Source organism: Leuciscus leuciscus (assembly GCF_965113295.1).
Source record: "Leuciscus leuciscus genome assembly, chromosome: 1".
NCBI lineage: Eukaryota > Metazoa > Chordata > Actinopteri > Cypriniformes > Leuciscidae > Leuciscus > Leuciscus leuciscus.
In genome coordinates, this window is record NC_138725.1 from 19,571,171 (window position 1) to 19,595,581 (window position 24,411).

The 24,411-nt window shown below is 39.7% G+C and overlaps 2 protein-coding genes across 2 annotated transcripts in view; both read left to right on the forward strand.

The window, feature by feature from the left end:
- The first annotated feature begins 175 nt into the window (after positions 1 to 175).
- Positions 176 to 24,411, forward strand: part of LOC309501718 (uncharacterized protein) — a 30,530-nt gene continuing 6,294 nt past the window's right edge. The window contains exons 1-2 of the mRNA XM_082173906.1: positions 176 to 338; positions 15,135 to 16,089. Of these exons, the coding sequence (XP_082030032.1) occupies positions 281 to 338; positions 15,135 to 16,089 (1,013 nt within the window). The 5' untranslated portion in view covers positions 176 to 280. The remainder of the gene's footprint in view (positions 339 to 15,134; positions 16,090 to 24,411) is intronic.
- Positions 714 to 5,064, forward strand: LOC309509072 (uncharacterized protein; the record flags this gene model as incomplete). Its single annotated transcript, XM_082183606.1, has 2 exons — positions 714 to 1,359; positions 4,934 to 5,064. The coding sequence occupies 2 exons, from the start codon at positions 714 to 716 to the stop codon at positions 5,062 to 5,064; spliced, it is 777 nt and encodes a 258-aa protein (XP_082039732.1).

A 24,411-nucleotide genomic window follows, 5' to 3' on the forward strand; every position in this document is an offset into this window, starting at 1 on the left:
CTGCAAATGATCATAATATTTTAGAAGTGTCATTTAGTATAAAAACAAACTCAGTAACTGATATATTTTAGATTTTGGGCAGATCAGCTCCTCCCACACCAATTGCATCATCAATGAAGCTCCTCCCACATCAGTCACATGGTCAGTGAAGCTCCTCCCACATCAATTCTCCAAATAAATGCTGTAAATTCCCATCAGCTACAAGTGAAGACGAGCATCAGAGCATCAGGAAGAGCTGAAATCTGCAAAGACTGAGTTTATTAAAGAGGACAGTGAGAACATGAGTGATCCAGAACCCTGCAGAATGAAACACACTGAAGATCCTGAAGAACAAAGAGGTTGGTGTTTATTCTTCATTCATTCATGATGCTGAAGAACATTCATGTTAGAAACATTCAAGCACTTCATCACTTTTAGATAAACAGTTCAACTATGAAATGGTACAGAAGGTTCTGGGTTTTTCTTCAACAAATGGTCAGTAAAGGGAGGTTTGAGAAATTTGTATATTGATTATCAACATCAGATCAATCTAATACTATTTTAACTGATAAATAATACAATTATAAAAAGGCATCAAATTATCATAATATTTTATAACAGTTGTCTACTTTCTACTATAACTTTAGGGCTCACTTCCATGTCCTTTCAATTTATATTTCTTTCAATGAATTATTTTGATGTACTGAAATTTTTTTTTGATACAATTTTCTTTCATGTCAGACCTGATGGAAGAGAGCGAGGAGAGCGAAGAACTGAGTGAAGTGAAGGAGGAGAGTGAAGAACTGAGTGAAGTGAAGGAGGAGAGTGAAGAACTGAGTGAAGTGAAGGAGGAGAGTGAAGAACTGAGTGAAGTGAAGGAGGAGAGTGAAGAACTGAGTGAAGTGGAGGAGGAGAGTGAAGAACTGAGTGAAGTGAAGGAGGAACATCATGTCAAACCTGGAGGAAAACCTTTGAGTTGCTCAAAGACTAAAAAGACATTTTTAAAGAAAAGAAGAGCCAAGAAATCTTTCACCTGCACTCAGTGTGGAAAGAGTTTCTCAGACACATATAATCTTGATGCTCACATGAGGATCCACACCGGAGAGAAGCCGTTCTCATGTAATCAGTGCGGGAAGAGTTTCACACGATCAGTATCCCTTAAGATTCACATGAGGATCCACACTGGAGAGAAGCCGTTTACATGTGATCAATGCGGCAAAACATTTTTCTGTGCATCACACCTGAAGTCACACCTGATAGTTCATACGAAGGAGAAGCCGCATTCATGTTCTGTGTGTGGAAAGAGTTTTTCACGGCTGGACTCTTTACATGAACATCAGAAAATCCACACTGGTGTGAGAGAGTACATGTGCTTTGAGTGTGAGAAGACTTTTATTACAGCGAACAGTTTAAAAGTGCACCAGAGAATTCACACTGGAGAAAAACCTTACAAGTGTTCACACTGTGACAAGAGATTCAGTCAGTCATCACATCTGAAAGCACATGAAATCTTGATCCACACTGGAGAGAAGCCACACTCGTGTGATCAGTGTGGACAGAGTTTTGCTTTTAAAAATGGCCTGAAGCGACACATGAGGATCCACACTGGAGAGAAGCTGTTTAAGTGTGATAAATGTGGGAATGATTTCAGTCAATCTTCATACCTTAATGTTCACATGAGGATCCACACCGGAGAGAAGCCGTTCTCATGTGATCAGTGTGGCAAAACATTTATCTGTGCATCAGACCTGAAGAAACACCTGAGAGTTCATACGAAGGAGAAGCCGCATTCATGTTCTGTGTGTGGAAAGAGTTTTTCACTGCTGGTAAGATTACATAGACATGAGAAAACTCATACTGGTGTGAGAGAGTACATGTGCTTTGAGTGTGAGAAGACTTTTATTACAGCGGACAAGTTAAAACGTCACGAGAGTATTCACACTGGAGAAAAACCTTACAAGTGTTCACACTGTGACAAGAGATTCATTGATTCATCATCTCTGAAAAGACATGAGAGGATCCACGTCAGAGAGAAGCCACACACGTGTGATCAGTGTGGAACAAGTTTCTCTTTTAAAAGTTACCTGAAGCTACACATGAAGATCCATACAGTGGAGAAACCACATCAACACAGTCTGAGTTCACAGTAAGTAGTTTATTTTCATGTGCTGAGCAACAAAGTCTATTCTGTGTAAGTTAGACACACATCACTCTATAGCCAAATCTCTCCTCTCCACCTATAGCTGGTGTGTGGTGAGCACAGGACACTTTGTTGATTGATTGATATCTATTAACTTGCGCTCTCTGACAGTAGGTGGCGCTCATGTAAAAGCAGAAATAAAGCACTATTCATAGATGCCACCTAAGTCACTACAAATAGAACGCCGCCATATCTGCGACCGACTCGCCCGGTATGGCTGCCCAAACTGCCCATATATCATATGAATAAATAACCATATTAATATAACAGACGAGTCGTATTAGATCACTTTTATTATACTTTTGTGATGTTTTTTTTGTCTTCTATTATTATTATTTTTTGCGTGACAGCCCCCAGTAGGCTAACGTTACTCATTCACTTTCATTACATTGACAAGAAGAGTCTCCATATTTAGGCTACATATTCAAAAATGTCCCTTTGTCTTCCACGGAAAGTAAACTAATGGATTTGCACATGAAGGTGAGTACATGACGGCAGAATTATCATTTTTGGAAGAACTAGTAATATGCATTTCAAGGCTGAGATTATGCATCGTCTGCAGAGCTAACCTTAACGTTACTTACACAAAATAACATCTAAAGCTCATGTGACGAAGACAATATCTTTATGAACTTCAGAAAAATATTTATTAGATTTAGGTAGAGACAGTTATATTTAAAACAACCCCAAATCTTACTAACTTACCATGATAAAGTGCATTTAAACAGATCCAACAATAAAATGAAGACAAAACATTATCTGTCGATATCTGTCTGTATAATGTTGGCCACTGAGAGTATAATGGAAATATAATTAACCACAAACCAACATGAGAATTCAAGTCTTTTAAATAAATGATTCTCTTCTCTCTTCTTTTGGTATAGAATAAAATACCAGTTCAGGGTTCCACTTTCGGCTGTTGTTGCAGCCAACTGCACAACATATTGCAGGCATTACTGAGACCGTCGGTCGCAAAGATGGCGGCGCAAAGCTACAGTGACGTCATGTGAATCGAATGAATACAGGGCTCTAGACTGCAAGTAAATGGAAATTCATTATAATCCATTATAAAGCTTGGAAGAGTCAGGACATTTTTTTTTAATATAACTGATAGTATTTGTCTAAAAGAAGAATGTCATACACACCTAGGATGACTTGAGAGTGAGTAAATAATGGGCACTGACTTGGAAGCCAGTAGAAACATTGTGCCTTGAACAAACAAGTTCATGAAGTTTCAAGTTATAAGGCTTTTAAGTCCACAAATCACCAATATTCCCTGTGGATTTAATGTAGTAATGCTAACTGTCACCATGGTATTGTGGCAGAAATAGTCAAATGTTTTTTACATTATTCATTTCAGGGTTCGTACATCCTTTTGAGAGGAAAATTCAAGCACTAATCAAGGACTTTCAAGTCCTTCACACTTTTTCCAGCTCTTCAGTTTTTTTAATATTATCCAGTTTTAATGTTATTTTTAATATGATGACCAAAACCATGATTTGTTCATGCTTCAAAGATTGTCCCTATTTGTAAAAGTAAACGTTTCAAAGTGTAGGAAAACTTATACTTGGCAAACCAACATATTTATTTAAGAATTTGAAATTAGCACTATAAACAGTAGATGGCGGCAGAGGACCGCTTATTGACTTATAAGCCATTTCCACTCCATAATAGTTTTTTCTAGGGCTGCCACTTATGACTATTTTTGTATCGATTAATCTATTGACTAATTTAGTAAAACATTGTATATAAACATGACAATAAAAAAAAATGACGGTAAATATTAGTCACAATAATAACAGCAATAATAAGTCTGAGAAAGTCAGCATGTTCTGGATGTCAATATATCCACATGTTCTGGGCTTCTGTTCAGCACAGCTGGATGAAAATATTAGACAGCGGACTTCAGTAGTGAAACTCCACATGAAATCCAAATTTCTATGAAATCCTGTTTTAAAGCAAAAGTAAAGTAGGGCTGCAGCTATCGATTATTTTAGTAATTGAGTATTTTACCAATTAATCCACCGATAAATCGAGTAATCGAACATAAATGTGGTAATAAATATAGATCCAAGTGAAACAACAGCCTTTAAAATACAAATATATAATAAGCAATAATTAGTTCAAATAAAGAATCAAAGTAAGTAATCATTTGGGTTTTATTGAACAACACTGTTACATGATCAAGGTCACTATTTTTTTAACATGTGATTAGCCTTAGTACTTGAAATATTGATTATTCCTCTCTCATCATGTCTGTTAGAAATGAAACTTGTTTGTTTTTAGCAGAACTGCCAGAAAGCATCTGGAAGGAGAGGACGGAGAGAACGCCAGTGATCCAGAACCTGCAGAATGAAACATCAAGATACTGAAGAACAAAGAGGTTGGTGTTTATTCTTGATTCCTCATTCATTCTTCATGATGAAGAACATGCTGATGCTCACCAGATTTACATTGTTTCATTACCAAACTATTGATTTCTAACACACATCATCTTCATGACATTAAAATAGATCATAATCGTGCACAGCAGTTGTTGACCAGATTTGATGAGATTAAAATGACTGTTGAACTCATCAGTGATCTTGACTTTGAGCTTCACTTATCATTTCACATGTGTCTCTCATTTGAAATCTCACTTGATTTAATGTTTCTTTTAGACCTGATGGATGCGAACGAGAAAGGAAAAACAGAAGCCAAAAAATCTATCACCTGTAAATCTGTCACCATTTCACATGTAAATCTAGTCTGAAGATTCACATGAGAGTTCACACTGGGAAGAAGCGGCTCTGGCTTTCGCTCTGAAATCACATCTTCTCATTCTGAAGAAAGAGCATTTAACTGTTATCAGTGCGCTAAACAGTTTCACTGGGCGTCAGTCCTGAAGAAACACCTGAAGATTCACACAAAGGAGAAGATTCATTAGTAATATTACAGCAGAAAAGACACGGCTGTGTGAGTTTTAGTGCTGAAGTCCTTTACTACAGAAGATGAACTGAAAGAGTGCCAGAAAATTCACACTGGAGAAAAAGCCCATAACACTTTTAAGAAAGACATGAATCTGATATTAATTTTTAACTCATTCTTCATTGTTTTTCATCAGAACATCTAGTTTCTCTTCCACTTCTGCTCTTCCATGCAAATGCAAGATATGCTTTCATGTATCTTTGAAACTGGACACTTGTCTGATGCTTTGGCTCTTATAAGTCAGTAAAGAGAGAGATCTGTCTTATTCGCTTTCACTTTTACTTAATGGTTGTGTTTGCTTCATGTAATGATTGATTAAACTCATTTGATCAACATTTCATTGTTATTGCCCATTTTTATTTTCTGCTGATTCTGCTTGAATCAGGAATAATTCTAGTTCTGAAAGTCATGAAGTATCCTGATATGATTGCTTTTTGAGCTTTCCATGTTTTATTTTTCTCAATAGAGCTTTTAAATGCCTAACTAAATTATACATTTCTAGTCAATTTGATGTTTCATTCACACCATGAGGCTTTTACAAAATACACTGAAATTATCTCCATCTCAACATAGCTTTACAAAACCAGAAGAAAGAGAGCAGCGTGAACAAAGAGAAGTTGTGTGTAATCCTTATTGGTGTTTTGATGAGTTTTGAAAATACCATTTACTGCAGATGACGTCATCATTAGCAATGTTGTATCCATGTCAGTGGTTCCCTTTCGTCTTGGGAGCTCCCTGATGAATTGGGATCACGCTAGGGAGACCAATTGCCTACGAGTGAATTAAAACTAGCCAATGAAAATTGGCAACAGGTTGGTGTCAAGTTAAAACGCCCAGACCCCGCTCTCGGTCGCTACACGAGACGGTATCTGGAAGCCTGGCTAGCGCTTCCGGGTCCGTCCCAATGACTCATCCGCACCATTCTGTTTGGCTGTGCAATTCAGTTTGCACGCCGGCCTCCCAAGTTCAGAGGCGTCCACTTCAGCCGTGTGCGGTCAGTGGGTGCCCCGTCTTGTGGGAAGAGATTGATGTCCTGCTGGCGAAGGACGCGATCGAGCCGGTCCCTCCTGCCGAGATGAGGTTTGGGTTTTACAGCCCCTACTTCATTGTACCCAAGAAAGGCGGTGGGTTACAGCCAATCCTGGACCTGCGAATTTTGAATCGGGCCCTGCACAAACTCCCGTTCAAAATGCTCACACAGAAGCGCATTTTCGAATGCATCCGTCCCCAGGACCTGAAGGAAGCGTACTCTCACGTCTCGATTCTTCCGCGACACAGACTGTTTCTACGGTTTGCTTTTGAGGGTTGAGTGTGTCAGTACCAAGTCCTACCCTTCCGGCTGGCCCTGTCGCCCCGTGTCTTCACGAAAGTCACGGAGGCGGCCATTGTTCCCATGAGAGAACAAGGCATTTGCATTCTCAACTATCTCGACTATTTTCTTGGAGGATGGAAATTAAATTTATGGGTGAAGTCGTCATAAGTTAAAATTTTATTTGAGTTATTTAATAATTGGGATACCAGTAGAATATCATGTTTAAACCAGTTTTCTATAAAGAGAGTCTTGTTTCTATGTTCATGTTGTTCCAGATAAAACATTTGTGAGGGGAGGAATTGTGCTTGTATAGAAGAGACCAACAAGTTAGAGCCTGTTTATGGAATATTCGCTGCTTATTTATTAAATCCATGCAATTGGTTGATGACAAATTGCTTAAAATTAAGATACAATTACAATACAAACGCTCTGTATAAAACCTGTGTAGAGAATGTGTATAATCGCCAGGCACAGATGGTCTCTCAGTTGAATTTTATCTCTGCTTCTGGGATATTATTGAAAACCCCTTACTCGAAATGTATAAGGAATGTATTGATTCGAATGAATTATCGACTTCGATGAAACAGGGATTAATAACCCTCCTTCCGAAACCCGATAAAGATCCATTGATCTTGGATAATTGGCGCCCTATAACATCATTAAATGTAGATTATAAATTGTTATCTCTTGTTTATGCAGTTCGTTTGAAAAAAGGTCTAGACGAAATAATTAATGAGTGTCAAACTGGATTTATGGCTGGACGGCACATAAGTTGGAACATTAGACTAATTTTGGACTTATTAGACTACTCAAATTTAGTAGATTCAGAGGCTTTAATTGTTTTCTTAGACTTCCACAAAGCGTTTGATACGATTGAGCATCAGTTTATGTATAGGGCTTTTGAATCCTTTGGTTTTGGGGAAAGATTTATTTCTATAATTAAAATGTTCCATAAAGGTATTAATAGCTCGATTAATTTATATCCTAACACCTCTAAACGATTCCCCATCTGTAGAGGAGTGCGCCAAGGTTGTCCTATAGCCCCTGTCTTGTTCCTCACTGTAGTTGAGATTCTTTCCATAAAAGTCTTGAATTCTCCAAATATTCAAGGACTTACCATCTTCAATAAACAGCTTAGACTAGTGCTGCACGATTAATCGTATCGCAATCGCAATCGCGATGTCAAGCCTACGCGATTATATGACGCAAAATGCTGCGATTTTATATTAAATAAACAAATGAATGTAATTAACGCAGCATCTCTTATTTTTTGGCATCCTTTGGCTAGTGTTACATGATCCCCACTCTTATTCATGCAAATGCTTTTAAACCATTCATGCGCGATAAGACAAGAACATCAGTGAATGTCCTCCTGACACACACACACGGCCCACAGATAGACGCGCGCCAGTATCAAGTTCTCTTTCGCGGTAGAACGAACAACACACATGTATGCCAAAATGAACGCGCTGCCTGTGAATGTCCTGACTGTGACACACAGAAAGACTCGCGATAATATTGTGCGTGCGCACAAAACAGCATGCCAGAATACAGTTCTCTTTCGAGCTTGAACAAACAATAACATACAATTATGCCAAAATGTCTTTTTGTCGAGTATCTTCATATCATAAGAGTAGTCTTTTGATGAACGTGAAGAGTTGTGACTCGTGAGAGAATGAGGCGCATGTGAGATCCTCGTCTCTGACAGCAGCGGCTGGTCTTAAAGGGACAGTACACAGTAGCCACTAATTATATCTGTCGCTAAAGTTAATCAAAGAACAAAGGGAACAGAGAAAAACACTCACTGCTCTTGACTAAATAACTTTTTTCTTTAGGCAGAATATCACTAATCTGTGTGTGCATTTATTTTCCTTGTCCAAGCAAGTTGACTCATGAAACCATTTGTTTATTATATCGCATATCGCAATATTGACCTCAATTATCGCAATATGATTTTTTCCCAAAATCGTGCAGCCCTAGCTTAGACTAACTCAGCTTGCGGATGATACTGTTCTTTTTTTGAAAGATAAAGAACAGTTGCCCGCAGTATTGCAGCTAGTAGGTACATTTTCTGATGCCTCGGGATTAAAGCTAAATGTAAATAAATGTGAAATAATGTGTCTCTATGACTCAAAAGAAAAAATGATATGTAATATCCCAGTAAAAAACAAGGTTAAGTATTTAGGATTAAATGTAACAAAAGATATAGCGGAAAGACAAGAATTACATTTTTCCCCCAAACTTAAAAAAACTCAAAACATCTTTAATAATTGGCTTCAAAGAGACTTGACTATCATAGGCAGAGTCCTAATAACCAAAGCAGAAGGGGTTTCTAGATTTGTTTATCCAGCTTTATCTCTTGCTGTTCAAGATTCGATTTGTAAAAAAATCAATGAGTTATTTACAAAATTTGTTTGGAGGAATAAACATCATCATTTAAGAAAGGAGGTTCTTCATGGTCCAAGAAATGAAGGTGGTTTTGAGCTTTTGGATTTTTTCGATTTAAATTATACTTTCAAAGTAAAATGGCTCAGAAAATGTCTTCTTAAATCAGACTCAATATGTTTTTTTATTCCATATAATATTTTTAAAAAGATTGGAGGTTTAAATTTTTTGTTAGTATGTGATTACTCTATTAGCAAACTGCCTGTGACATTATCCAACTTTTACCAACAAGCTCTTAAGGCCTGGAAGTTATGTTATGTACATAACTTTTCCCCGCATAAAGCAATCTTGTGGAATAATGCTTATATTACAGTAAACCGGAAATCTCTTGCTTTACTTACAGAGTTGGAAAGATAAAGGAATTTACTTCTTATCTGACCTTTTAGATCAGTCAGCTCAGTTTCTTTCTTATGAAAATTTCATGAATAAGTGGGCATTTCCTATTAAATATAAAGAGTATTATTATGTAATAAAAGCCATTCCTACTGGTCTAATGATGTTAATGAGAAGTCATATGCTGTCCCTTAACATTTGTAGAATTGATCCCATTCTTTATTTAAATGCTGTAGACATTATCAGTAAAAAGTGCTCAAATAAATTCATTAGAAATATGTTTTATAAAAATAGATTTGTTCAGCCTAGAGGGAAAATTTTCTGGAATATTTGCTTCCAGAGATTATCTGGAAAAAAGCTTGGTTGCTTCCCTTTCAGTTTTGTATATTTAACAAACTTCGAGAAGTACATTTGAAAATACTTCATAATATTTATGTTTGTAATTATACTTTATCAAAATGTATGGATATTGATGAAAATTGTACTTTTTGTTTGGATCAGCCAGAAAAAATTCTACATCTTTTCTTTGAATGTTATCATTCTAAAAAAATTTGGGATGATCTTTCTAGGCACTTTCAACAGAAGTCTGGTCATAATTGTGAACTTGCATCCAAAGATGTTATCATTTATTTTGATTCGAAAATTGCTTCTGTTAATTTTATGATGAATCTTATGATATTGTTAGGTAAATTTCATATTCATAAGAGTAAATTGAGTAATTCTAAACCATGTTTGAAGGTTTTTTTGAGTGAATTTGAATTGTATATTGAGTCTCTCAAATGTATTGATAACAAAAAATGCAGTGATACAATTATATTTGCTAAAGAATTGAAGTTAATTGAAATTTAATTTAATATATGTTTTTTTTTTAAGTAGTACCAATTATTGGTTTCTATACATAACAGATTGGTTTTATCCCCTTACATTTTTTTTTTTTTTTTTTTTTTTTTTTTTTATTCTGACATTTTTCTTTGAAAAAAAAATGTTTTTAGATTATCTTTTTGGATGTCATGTTATTGTGTTTTTTTGATGTTTGTTATGTTTAATGTCTAATAAAAAAAATAAAATAAAATAAAATAAAATAAAATAAAAAATAAATAAAAAAGAAGCTGCCCTCATGTGATCAGTGCGGATCTAGTTTCAAACTCAAACCAACTCTTAGGCATCACACGAGAGTTCACACTGGGAAGAGGCGGGAGTCAGGAGTGAATCACAGTTTCACTCCTCCCCGCATACAGCCATTATGACAATAAAGGCCCTATTTTAACCATCTAAAGCCCTATTCAGACGTGATTAACTTTACAAGGGTAGATGGAGAAATGTAATTTTACTACAGGACGTCTATAATATTAATGGCCAATTCGCACGGGATAAGATATCTCAGTAAAACTAGCAGAAGTGGGAGAGTAACTCGATTTGCGCATCGCTGTCACCATGTGTACAATACAATGTGTGTATTACTTTGCTTCCTGATATCATGTGCGCAAACACATATAACCTATATTTATATATATATAACAGGTATGTCCAGTCGAACGATGTATTAATTAACTTCAGATTGGATTGTGTTGGTAATAGGCACTTAACTAACTCTAAGCTTTCGATCTTCTTTCTGATCTGAATGGTGTGTGGAAAACACTTGAGTTTTGCCACAGACTCGGTCCAGCGTCTAGAACGCAACAGAATGCTTTTTCAAGCGTCTCCATACTTGAAAAATTACGGAGATTACCACACATTCAGGTTTTATTTAAAACTGTGTTTTATTTAAAGTTGTGTTTAATAATTCAGAATGGATCCGTATAGCTGTACTCAGTCCAATTGGTCTTGTTTGGAATTGCAGATTGACTTCTTCTTATATGTTCAAGTTACTGTTTAACTGAGCAAAGTACTTTTAAGTTGTAAAGCTTTCCTGTAGTTCAGACAGTAGAGGGTTCGATTCCAAGGGAAAGCAAGAATTGTTGAGACTGTGAATGTGTGGACCTTCAATTGAGTTGAAAATTAATAATACTAGCATAGAAATGTTTTTGTGAATAAAAAACAGTATTGATTTGGCGAGGAGGGGGCCTTGGAGTAATAACGTTGGGGAATCACTGATCCATGTCATAGCCTCCTGGGACCCAGAAAAAAAAAGTTTTTGGAATTTAGTTTTTTTCCATGTCATCACACTGTTTAGAGCACAATAAACAAATGGTAAAAAAAACATTTTTGAAAAAAAATATTTTATTCATACATTATGCTATGTCCTCTGTAGTGGACACCAGGACTAAGTTGTTTAAAAAATAAAATGACATGAAATTATATGTATAGGCAAAACCAATGGGATTTTTTTTTCAATCACCAATAAATTTGGGGGTTTCAGGATTTTTTCAACCAAAATTTGTATAAAGATTATTCTCAACTATGTTATGAAAGAAATAACGGAATGAATTGATACACCATTTTACTTTATGCAATATGTGGGTAAAATGTCCATAAATTAATATTCCCATTCAATGCAATGTATCTATAAACTGTATCTAATTTGCACCTTAATGTGTTCTTGGAGCAACATTTAATGAAAAAAGAAGTGTAATAATTGGAGTAATAATTGGCAACATTTTAATAATAATATCTAATATTTCATAGGAATATTGATGTATAATTTATTTCCATATTCACTTGTTGTGTCTCACAAAATGCCTGATAAACATGATTTAAGTCTTGATGTCCTCTACAGTGGACATGTATGAAATCAATGCCCTGGTCTGTAACAGAATTTTTTTTTTTTTTTTTTAACCCCATAATATTTTCCTGAGATGTTGTTTTATGAAATACAATTTGAAAAGTAGTCCAATTTAAATTATAATTACAATATATTATCATATTTCCATAAGAATGCTACATTTGATCACTAAATTAATGTCAGACATTTTTAAAGACCAAGGAGTAGTTGTTTTCATGGTGAAACCTCCAAACATTTGGTATCTCTGAAAAGTCCTGAATGTGCTCTTTACAGGACACCCAGATTGTGTCATGTGACATGTATGATGTCAGAGAAATTCACTAAAATATAATGTCCACTACAATGGACAAAAGTCTATTCTTGGGTCCCAGGAGGATATTGGGAGAAATAACAGTTTTGTCTTTACAGGCTTTTATCATGTATCCTGACTCAAATAATGTGTTTCTAACAGCAAACACTCAGAATAAAGTGAGATGATCTGCTGATGATCCTGAATGGCTTGTTGAATGAGTGTTGATAGTCTGAGGCTCATCAATATTAATAGATCTGCTGAAAACACTCTTTATTTCATGACAATAGTTCCTGTTTTCACCTCATTTATTATGCTGATGTCTTCAGATCTCCTGTAAATTGACACTTAATGCTCATTTCATTGGTGTCAGCAGACTGAGGGGATTTGTTGGTTACTATGTAGGCTACATTTATTCTTTAGTCTTTATGCATTGAACCCTTTTTCTTACCATTATTTATATTCAGAATAATTTAATTGCATTATTTATATTCTGTTACCAATAAGTATAAAAACAAACTCAGTGACTGATATATATTTTTTAGTTTGGGCAGATCAGCTCCTCCCACTAAAATTTACCATAGTTGAAGCCCCTCCCATGTCAATCACATCACCAGTGAAGCTCCTCCCACATAAATTCTCCAATAAATGCTGTAAATTCCCATCATCCTACAAAGTGAAGACGAGCATCAGAGCATCAGGAAGAGCTGAAATCTGCAAAGACTGAGTTTATTAAAGAGGACAGTGAGAACATGAGTGATCCAGAACCCTGCAGAATGAAACACACTGAAGATACTGAAGAACAAAGAGGTTGGTGTTTATTCTTCATTCATTCATGATGCTGAAGAACATTCATGTTAGAAACATTCAAGCACTTCATCACACTTAGATAAACAGTTCAACTATGAAATGGGTACAAAAGTTTCATTATTGGTTTTCAAAAAATGGTCAGTAAAGCGAGGTTTGAGAAATATTCATATTTATTGTCAACATCGGGTCAAAGTAATTATAATTTGATCTCTTTTATTTTAAATATATATCTGGTTCACATTTTTTGTTAAAATGTGTTTCATAGTTTATAACAATTGTTTCTTGTTTTGTTTTTTTGCAATAAACATACTGTATCAAGTAAATGAATGGCAGACAGAGTTATAAGCGTAACCGTTTTAATAAAGTATTGATTTGGCACCGGTAGCATAAAAAACCCAAACAATACCCAATTATTGATAGTTATAGAGATTAGTCTTCTTATAATATCTTTGGTAACAGGGTAGATGAATGTAGTCAACATTGTGCCATTTGTGTAAAAAAGGAGACAATGGATTGAGATTATTTTCTTGTCCTCCAATCATGCTGTAAAAAGAGCCCAGATAATTAGTGATCGACCATACGGTTTTTTATGATCAATACCAAGGGATGCACTGATATAAAAATTGTTAGATAACTGATAATTCTTTATATTTGAAAGCCGATAACCAATATATTATCCAATTAATCTAAATCCAAATGTGTTAAATTTTTTTGATAGCCTGATTACAAAAGTATCACCGTTAAAAGCCATGACCCAAGCACACAATTATAATGTTCTATCATAATTTTATGTAGCCTATATGATAGACTTGCACTTCAGATGTTGCACTGAACTGTATTTTCCTTTTGGAAGTGATCAAATCATATTTTAAGCAATCTAAATCTCTCATCACTCATCTGAAGGAAATAATCCTATATGTATTGCCTATTTATGTCCCTAATAACTGATATACAGAACAAATATTTATTTATTGTTTTTTTTCCTGTTTTTGACAACTACAGTAATAGCATTGAACTATAAATCTGGTTAACACTCGTTTTCAATGCTGTAATTTCAGTCATTTCACTTTCATACAAAACCAAATAATAAATAGGAGTAAAAAAGAGTGCAAAAATAAATAAGTGCACGGTCACTAAAGCGTGTTTTTTAAATAACACGTAACATATAAAGCATTTAAAAATAATTCAAACACATTAAAAAACATTCTAAACCACCTGAATAAAAAAGCATTGCTACTTCAATTAACCTTAGTGCTCTCAGTTGCATATTTTATTTATAACAACAGCATTTATATGAACTATAGGCAAAATATGAACTATATTTCAAATGGAGAACATAAAAAATAAACGACAGGGAAGTCTATCAACTTTGCAAAAATATAATCATTCGTTTTAAACCACAGTTTTAAAGGGTTTATGTGTTTAATAGGCTAAAGAGGGAAGAGAATGGACTATGCTGAAATATGAACTGCAATATGCATACATTGAAAAATAAACAGAACAATGTTCTGTATCACATTATCACAATTACCAAGTCCATCTCATCTGGCGTGTCATCAGAATTATTAATGTTTTTGTCTGTCTAGATTGTAAAGAACCAGCTGACAGAGCGCTGTTTTTATCTGTGCGTTTACACAGAACTTAGTAATTAATAATTTAGATGTTTAATAGCGAAATAAAGGTTATATGTTAATACAATTATAGGGAGTTTTAAATAAGAGGATCAGTCTAGACTTTCAGCTTGTGAAATTTCTACAGACACTGTTGTCATATGTCACACTCTGTGGTGTTTTTTGTTAAGATGAATTCAATGTATAACAAATAATAATAAATCCAACATTTAATAATATACAATCTGCTCCACTGGACTGCAAAAATCTTGTGTTCTTGTAATTCAACTAATTCGCCAAACTCGAACTGGAACACAGGGGAACTCGCTTTATTTAACTTTATTTAATTTTTTTTTTTTTTAAACAGCAAAATGGTAATATTTTATAGCAGTTGTCTACTTTAATGTCCTTTTACTTCATTTTTTTTCTCTTTGTATTATTTTGATGATTTTTTTCTTTCACTTCAGATCTGATGGAAGAGAACGAGGAGAGTGAAGAACACTTGAGTCGATCAAAGAATAAACAGACATTTTTAAAGGAAAGAAGAGCCAAAAAATGTACAACCTGCACTCAGTGTGGAAAGAGTTACACAACCAAACCAAATCTTGAGCGTCACTTGAGAGTTCACACTGGAGAGAAGCCGTTCACATGTGATCAGTGTGAGAAGAGTTTCACACGCAAACATATTCTTAAGATTCACATGAGAGTTCACACTGGAGAGAAGCCGTTCACATGTGATCAGTGTGCGAAGAGTTTCACAGGATCAGCAGACCTTGAAAGACACATGAGAATCCACACCGGAGAGAAGCCGTTCTCATGTGATCAGTGCGGGATGAGCTTCACACAAAAACAACATCTTCATTTTCACACGAGAGTTCACACTGGAGAAAAGCCGTACGCATGTGATCAGTGCGGGAAGAGTTTCACACAATCATCACACTTTAAAGAACACATGAGGATCCACACCGGAGAGAAGTCGTTCACATGTGATCAGTGTGGGAAAACATTTCTTAGGGCATCACACCTGAAGACACACCTGACAGTTCATACAAAGGAGAAGCCACATTCATGTTCTGTGTGTGGAAAGAGTTTTTCACGGCTGTATAGTTTACATAATCATCAGAAAATTCACACTGGTGTGAGAGAGTACGTGTGCTTTGAGTGTGAGTCGACTTTTATTACAGTGAACAGTTTAAAACTACACCAGAGAATTCACACTGGAGAAAAACCTTACAAGTGTTCACACTGTGACAAGAGATTCAGTCGATCATCATCTCTGAAAGCACATGAGAGGATCCACAGCAGAGAGAAGCCGCACACGTGTGATCAGTGTGGAAAGAGTTTCTCTTTTAAAACTCATCTGAAGCGTCACATGAAGATCCATACAGTGGAGAAACCGGATCAACACAGTCTGAGATCACAGTAAGTAGTTCAGGGGTACTCAAGTTCAGATGCCAAGGGGGCCACATTTTAACCATATTAAATGTGAAGGGCCACAAATTACAACTCGCATCGTAAAACTTTATTTATGACAATATTTACAGTTTTTACTTGTATAGAAATTCAGTTTATTACCTATTTTGCTATCTTGAGTTCATACTCAAACAGAGTATTAAAAACCTCCTTGCAAGGTAAGTCTTGCTAGCCTTTGTCCAATTTAAAATAATACTGAACATGAAAATAAAAATGTACAATTCTGGAACAAAAAGGTTGATTAACATGAAGTAGATTAAAAAAGTATAGGCCTACTCAGAGTATTAAAAAATGTATGAAGAAAATCATTGAGCAAATACAGGCTATTATATTTTGCTACTGTTTATAACCCATTGACAATTTGAAAATACGTTTTGTTTTTCATGCTGTTAAGAGGATCATCGGGCAATTACACACTGCAGTAGAGATGCGCGGATCAGCTCTATCGTCACCCGAATCAGCGGTGAAAGTGCGCAGCTCTGAATGCACGAGCTATGCATAGCGTGCCGCACACACAAGTTGCCTGACAGTTTTACCGCTTGTTCTGCTATTGTTGCGCTTAGCAAGTTAATGGTACATTTCGGAGATATCAAGTAGCTATATAAAGTCTCACTAAACATTCCACACACATCACAATGACGATGATGAATGTTATTTTTTATTATTACATAGCTTGGTTGAATTCCAATGTAGAATGCGGTCAGTTATTTCTTGATAACAGACCGCTGCGAAGTATAACACACCGCTGCCATGAAAAACAGAGTGTTGCTATGGACGCGGAACAGACTATTTTCTTTAGCGGAAGAAGTACAATTGTTTTTAAATCAATAAACTCCTTTTTAAATCAATATTTTGTGTCAAATTATTTATTTATTTTGTAGGTAGCCATGTAATAAGCGGGATAATGTATAGCGAGGCGGTTGTTATAGTGAATAACAACCCCTTCAGGCTGATTCAAGCTCCGCTTCGCGTCGAGGTCCCGTTCAGCCTGTCGGGGTTGTTATTCGCTATAACAGCCGCCTCGCTATACATTATCCCTTACTTAATCGACCAACGGATTATCGACCGTCCGCAATATACATAGATATAAATCACACTGTCTAATATTCACACAACTTTTGAGCTCAAATTAGAAAAAAAAAAAGTGCGTTCATCTTTTGCATGACGCGGGCCATAAAATTAATGCCAATGGGCCGGATGCGGCTGCCTTTTTATGTGCTGAGCATTAAAGTCGACGAACACAGAGGTCCTGTGATAATATTAGTCCCGTGTGAATCGGCATCTCTGTGATTTGGTGGGGTCGTTTATAATTTTTTCAAGGATTTTGTTTCCTGCGATATTTTTTCCATCTTTCGCGAAGAATGGAGGCTGCGTTGGAGTGTTTTGATAGTATTTTGGGTGCTGGGTCGCTATACCATGATACAATACAACTATACAATTTGCAGAAAGAGAAAGCTGAAAACCATCAGAAGAGCAAAAATAAAAATAATGATTAGATGGAGGTGGACAGCAGCATGTGGTAAGGTGATATATCATACAGCTAAACCTATTATAATGACAAGACATTTCCAAGCAATAGCCTATTGACATCATATCCGGGAGATAAGTCAGTAATTTCGCGTAAAATCACAGGCTTCATTTATCCCGTGCGAATGCGCCACAGATTCAGATCGAAATTCAGATGTGGGGGGGTAATTTCTAAATCACACGAGGTTCCCAGATAATACTAATCCAGTGCGAATAGGGCTTAAGAGACACAGTGATACTTCTCAAAAGTGAATAAGCAATGCTTTATTTCTTGCAAGAAAGGCGTTCTACACACAGACAATGTCTAGCATGAGAAGGCAAAGTGTCCTCCTCTTTTCAAAGTTAATATAGTACTTTCTTCAGCATCCACACCCTAACACCTCTCGTCTTATTTGCTATTGGTGTATCAGTAAACATATTACCCTACATGGCATGTTCAATTCTGCTGATCCTGCTCTTATGCGTGCACAGAAAAAAACAGAGTTTGATATGAAAAACAGAGTAATTATTCATTAGAACACAACACACTTCCTTTCCTTTATGTGGGAACACAGCCCACTAGGGACAAGATATCCCACCATATTTCACTCAAGCCTACGTGCGTTATTCAAGATAAGCAAGAATAAAGTTTCCATTACAAAAGCATAAGTAAGAATACAATTTCCATTACACTGGACATCTTGGTGGTTGCTTGCATTCTGCTTCACATTTTTCACATTATTATGAGATATTGAGTTATAATTATAAGAAAGTATCTCATTATTATGACAACATTTCTCATTATGAGATGTTAAGTCGATATTATGAGAAAGGATCTTGTTATCATGCAATGTTAAGTTATTACGAGAAAGTTTCTAATTATTATAAGATACTAAGTCATAATTATGACAACATTTCTCATTATTGTGACTTCCATATTTACATTATTTGCGCAACTGTGATGGAAACAGGCTTACTTTGTCCCCCGGACATCATGTGACTAAACAGATTAATGTAAATCAGCTTTCTGTTTCTAACATACCGGCAGACCACAAGCTCAGATTTTTTTATATGGGGTACCATATTTCATATATCATACCATCTACATTTAAAATACATTTACAATGAACAGGGACTGCTATACAAAGAATATCATAAAAACATATCTTACCTAATGCAGAAGAAGCTGCCTCTTTTTCCGAGTTGCATAGATGTTCACTATCTTCTCTTCTGATAAATTTGCAGTCAAGTCGTTCTCTATATGCAGTAGGGAAAGATCCGAGAATCTGTCCTGAGCCATTGCAGATCGGAGCCAGTTTCTGATTCTTCTCATAACTGAGAAACGTCTCAGGTTACGACTGTAACCTATGTTCCCTGAGAACAGGGAACGAGACACTACGTCAGAATGACGCTATGGGGAACGCCTCAGGCGTGACAGGTGTCTGAAATCAAGTATCAACTCACGTCAATCATGTTGACCGGCGACAGCCCGTGAATCATCAGCTTGAATGATTAACGCGCGACCTGGATGTATAAAGGGGAGCCTTGCACACATGACAACATCCTATCGTCTGAAGGGACTGTTGCAGGCAGGCCCCGAGGCATGGCAGGGAGACGTAGTGTCTCGTTCCCTGTTCTCAGGGAACATAGGTTACAGTCGTAACCTGAGACGTTCCCTTTCGAAAGGGAACTCTACACTACGTCAGAATGACGCTATGGGGAACGATATACCAACTCCACCATGCTGAGGGGAGTGCATGCCCAAAGGCAGTGACAACTGTCCGAACCAGTAATTAGAAAACACTGGAACCACTCACCCCTAGGTCACATCGGGCTGTCAGTGACAGCACTCCCTACCGGTCATAGCCCAAGCTAATGACCCAAGAGACCGCCAGAACACAGTTAATGGGGGGTATATCTGGGCCAGCTCAAAGGCTTAGGACCACAGCTTCCAATAGAAGGGGTCACTTCTAGGGAGTGTGGCTAGGGGACCCAAGGGACCCCCAGCCAGTCACTATTCAGGGGAGCGTGCCACCTGAAATACCACCAGGCTGGCCTGGTGATCTATACTAAGACACACAGTCTGGCCATAGCCTGTCTGTCCGAGACAGAGCCTCTGGAAGTTGCCTTGGATAAGGCATCCAGAAACCAAAGGCCTGCGAAGCTGGCAGAAACCATTCAGTTCCGGAACACAGAGACGGGATCTCCCGGAGAGTGTGACTCAACCTCAAGAAACGACGGAAGTCGTCCACTCAATCCACGGGTCTACCCAGTGCTCGCTCCGAACACTGGTGAAGTAAGAGAGGGTTCAAACCAGGAAGGTCTACTGAGACCTAAGACCTGATGACCTCCTCATATGGAGAGCTCCAGTACATGAGGGCTCATATCAGGAAGGCCGGTGAGGCCTGTAACCCGGCGACCACAATATGTGGGAGCTCATACTCAGGAAGGCCTGAGAGGCCTGAAACCTGGTGACCACAGTAAGTGGGAGCTCGTATTCAGGAAGGCCGGAGAGGCCTGTAACCTGACAACCACACAATGTGGGGCTACCTTCAGAAAGGCCTAATGAGGCCTGTTACCACAAAATGTGGGAGATAGCTTGAAAGGGAGGCGCCTGTCGTAAAACATTGCGACAGCAAGACGCATCTAGAGTGGGACCCAAGTGAAGAACCGGAGTCTGAGCCACGTAAAAAAGGGAATGAAGCAGAAGCGCATTACCCTTACCATAAATATGGATTCAAAAAAGTACATGAAACGAAAGTGCGTGTACTTATGCCAGTCTGAATCCAGGAAGGCCTGGTGAGGCCTCTAACCTGGCGACCACAGTAAGTGGGAGCTCGTTTACAGGAAGGCCGGAGAGGCCTGTAACCTGACAGCCACACAATGTGGAGCTACCTTCAGAAAGGCCTAACAAAGCCTGTAACCACAGAATGTGGGAGATAGCTTAAAAGGTAGGCGTCTGTCGTAAAACATGGTGACAACAAGACGCATTTAGAGTGGGACTCGAGGTGAAGAACCGGGGTCTGAGCCACGTAAAAAAGGGAATGAAGCGGAAGCGCATTACCCTTACCATAAATATGGATTCAAGAAAGTACACGAAACGAAAGTGCGTGTACTTATGCCAGTCTGAATCCAGGAAGGCCTGGTGAGGCCTCTAACCTGGCGACCACAGTATGTGGGAGCTCATACTCAGGAAGGCCTGTGAGGCCTAAAACCTGGCGACCACAGTAAGTGGGAGCTTGTATTCAGGAAGGCCGGAGAGGCCTGTAACCTGACAGCCACAAAAACGTGGGGCTACCTTCAGAAAGGCCTAACGAGGCCTGTTACCACAAAATGTGGGAGATAGCCTGAAAGGGAGGCGCCTGTCGTAATACTTTGCGACAGCAAGACGCATCTAGAGTGGGACCAGAGGTGAAGAACCGAAGTCTGAACCACATAAAAAAGGGAACGAAGCGTACTGCGCATAACCCTTACCATAAATATGGATTTTTAGAAAGTGCACGAAACGAAAGTGCGTGTACTTCATTCTAAATCCAGGAAGGCCTGGTGAGGCCTCTAACCTGGTGACCCCAGCATGTGGGATTTCACAATGCGTGGGAGCTCACATTCAGGAAGGCCTGATGAGCCTGCATCCTGACATGTGGAAGCTCACAACCAGCGAGGCCTATACCCTAGCGACCACAGTGAATGGGAGTTCACATTCAGGAAGGCCGGATGAGGCCTGTAACCTGACATGTGAAACTCATAACCAGGAAGGCCTAGGAGGCCTGAAGCCTGGTGACCACTGAATGTGGGAGCTCATACTCAGGAAGGCCTATGAGGCCTGAAACCTGGTGACCACAGTATGTGGGAACTCACATTCAGGAAGGCCGGATGAGGCCTGTAACCTGACATGAGGAAGCTCATAACTAGGAAGACCTGCGACCACGGTGTGTGGGAGCTCACATTCGGGAAGGCCGGATGAGGCCTGTAACCTGACATGTAGAAGCTCATCACCAGGAAGGCCGAGGAGGCCTAGAGCCTGGTGATCACTGAATGTGGGAGCTTAATACTCAGGAAGGCAGTGAAGCCTGTAACCTGGCGACCACAGTGTGTGGAAGCTCATATTCAGGAAGGCCGGGTGAGGCCTGTACCCTGATAACCACAGTATGTGGGGGCTATATTCAAGAAGGCCTGGTGAGGCCTATAACTTGACAACCACAGTATGTGGGAGCTCCTATTCAACCACAGTATGTAGGAGCTCCTAACCAGGAAGGCCGGATGAGGCCTGTAACCTGATAACCACCTTATGTAGGAGCTCACATTCAGGAAGGCCGGGTGAGGCCTGTAACCTGGCGACCACAGTATGTGGGAGCTCATATTCAGGAAGGCCTGGTGAGGCCTGTAACCTGGCGACCACCATGAGTGGGAGCTCATATTCAGGAAGGCCTAGTAAGGCCTGTAACCTGAAACCCAGTACGTGGGAGCTCATAACCAGGAAGGCCGGATGAGGCCTGTAACCTGATACCCACAGTATGTGGGAGCTCAGCTCACTACAATACATTACCTGCCTACCAAATATGTCCCAGGCTCTGTACAGGAGACGAGTTCTGAAAAAGAAGAGAAGAAAAAATGTTATTTGCGCACAAAACATTTTCACTCAATATAAAGCCTGCGGCGTGCTTGGAATGAAGCACGCCAGGACTCAGAAACTCAGAAAAACCTAAGTTTTACTGTTTCACCAGCCTGGTTGGAAGGCGCTCCTATCAACCAAGCTGAAGCGGGCCATCAGAGAATTCTTGAACTCATCATGGGCCCTGCCCCAGGCCTGATGTAGGAGGAGCCTGGGAACGATGGTGGTTCGGGGGCAAGATCCAGGGAGGTGATGTCTAGCGTTCAGTCTGAGAACGTTTATTCTGGATCACCTCCCTGAGATCCTGCCTCCTGCGGGAGTTACGCCTCCTGCGCGCCCTGCCCCCTCTATTAGGAGGAGGGGGCGCACGGGAAGCGACACTGGCCCTCTGGGTCTGCCTGTGATCCTCAGACCACGACGGACCAGGCTCTCCCGCCTGCCTGGGCTGAGCCGAGGACCTCCGCGGTATAAAGCTCTTAAATGCCTCAGAGCGCGCCCTCGCCTCCCTGAACTTATCGACCACCGTCTCAACGGAAGGCCCGAAAAGCTCAGAAGGCGAAACCGGCGAATCGAGGAGAAAGGTCTTTTCTTTCTCCCCGATGTCGGCCTGGTTAAGCCACAGATGCCTCTCCGTGGTCACCATAGCCGCCATCGCACGACCGACGGAAACGGCTGACTGTTTGGTGGCCCGGAGAGCCAAATCCGTGGTGCGCCGCAGCTCTGCCATCGCGTCAGGGGGCAGGCCGGCCCCCTGATCGAGGTCCCGCAGCAGGTCGGCCTGGTAGGCCTGAAGGACCGCAAGGGTGTGCAGAACCGCACCTGCCTGACCTGCTGCCGTGTACGCTCTGCCATTCAAGCGTGATGTTGTTTTCAGCGGCTTGGATGGCAGGGTTGGAGCTCCCAGTGACGATGGCCGACCAGAGGCGAGATAGTTAGCCAACGTCTCGTCTACTGGCGGCATCGACACATACCCGTGCTCTGCGGCCCCCTCCACAGCAGCGAAACTGGCCCGCTGATGCAAATGAAGGCGCGCAGAGAACGGGTTCTTCCATGCCTTCTCGATCTCAGAGTGGAGATCGGGAAGGAATGGAAGGCTCGTCCGAGCCGGTGGCCTACGGGTGGGGAGGAACCGATCGTCCAACACACCACGAACAGGTTCCTCCCGGACGCGCCTCCACTGCAGCTGCAGTCTGTTGGTGGCGCGCCCCATAACGTCCACCAGCTCAGCGTACACTGGGCAGGAGGGCTGAAGTGGTTCAGTCTCAACCAGACTGACATCATCAGCAGCCAACTCCTGCCCGGCCCGAAGAGAACCAGTTACAGATCCATCAGAGAGAGACAAAACATCTTCCACATCGACCTGTAACTCACCCTCGTCAGCTGGCAGATCATCCGTGAGGTTAACGCCCCTCTCCAGCTGATCTGCCAGCTCCATCTGAGAGCCCCACGAACTCAAGCGCCGCTGAGCCTCAGCCCGAGCGGGACCAAAACCGCGGGGTTCAGATGCCGCGCTCACTTCCCTCGAGAAGTGAGACAGACGAGAGCGGAGCGTTCTCAAAGAAAAACGCTCGCAGTTTGCGCAGGAAGCTCCCTCGAGAGCTCCCCGCGCGTGCTCTTCACCCAGGCAGAACACGCACAGATCGTGTGAATCCTCCGGTGTCAGAAATCTGGGACACGGGTCGGCACACTTGCGGAAGGTATTCCTCTGCTTCTCTGTACGTTTCATTTTCTTTGATTGCACTCGAGAAAATACTCTATTCAAACAAAGCAGTCCCTGAAGACGAAAAGATGTTGTCATGTGTGCAAGGCTCCCCTTTATACATCCAGGTCGCGCGTTAATCATTCAAGCTGATGATTCACGGGCTGTCGCCGGTCAACATGATTGACGTGAGTTGATACTTGATTTCAGACACCTGTCACGCCTGAGGCGTTCCCCATAGCGTCATTCTGACGTAGTGTAGAGTTCCCTTTCGAAAGGGAACTTCTTTCTGACGTAGCAGAGCCAACTGGCAGTGTGAGTGCAAGCTGCAGCAGTTTGGATATCTTTCCTTCCGTACTTCATCTTGAAGTTTTTTAAGGGTGATCGGCGATGCGATTGCACATTTCACAAGATCCATTTCAGCTGTCACAAGCTGAGGGTGAATCTTAAAGCT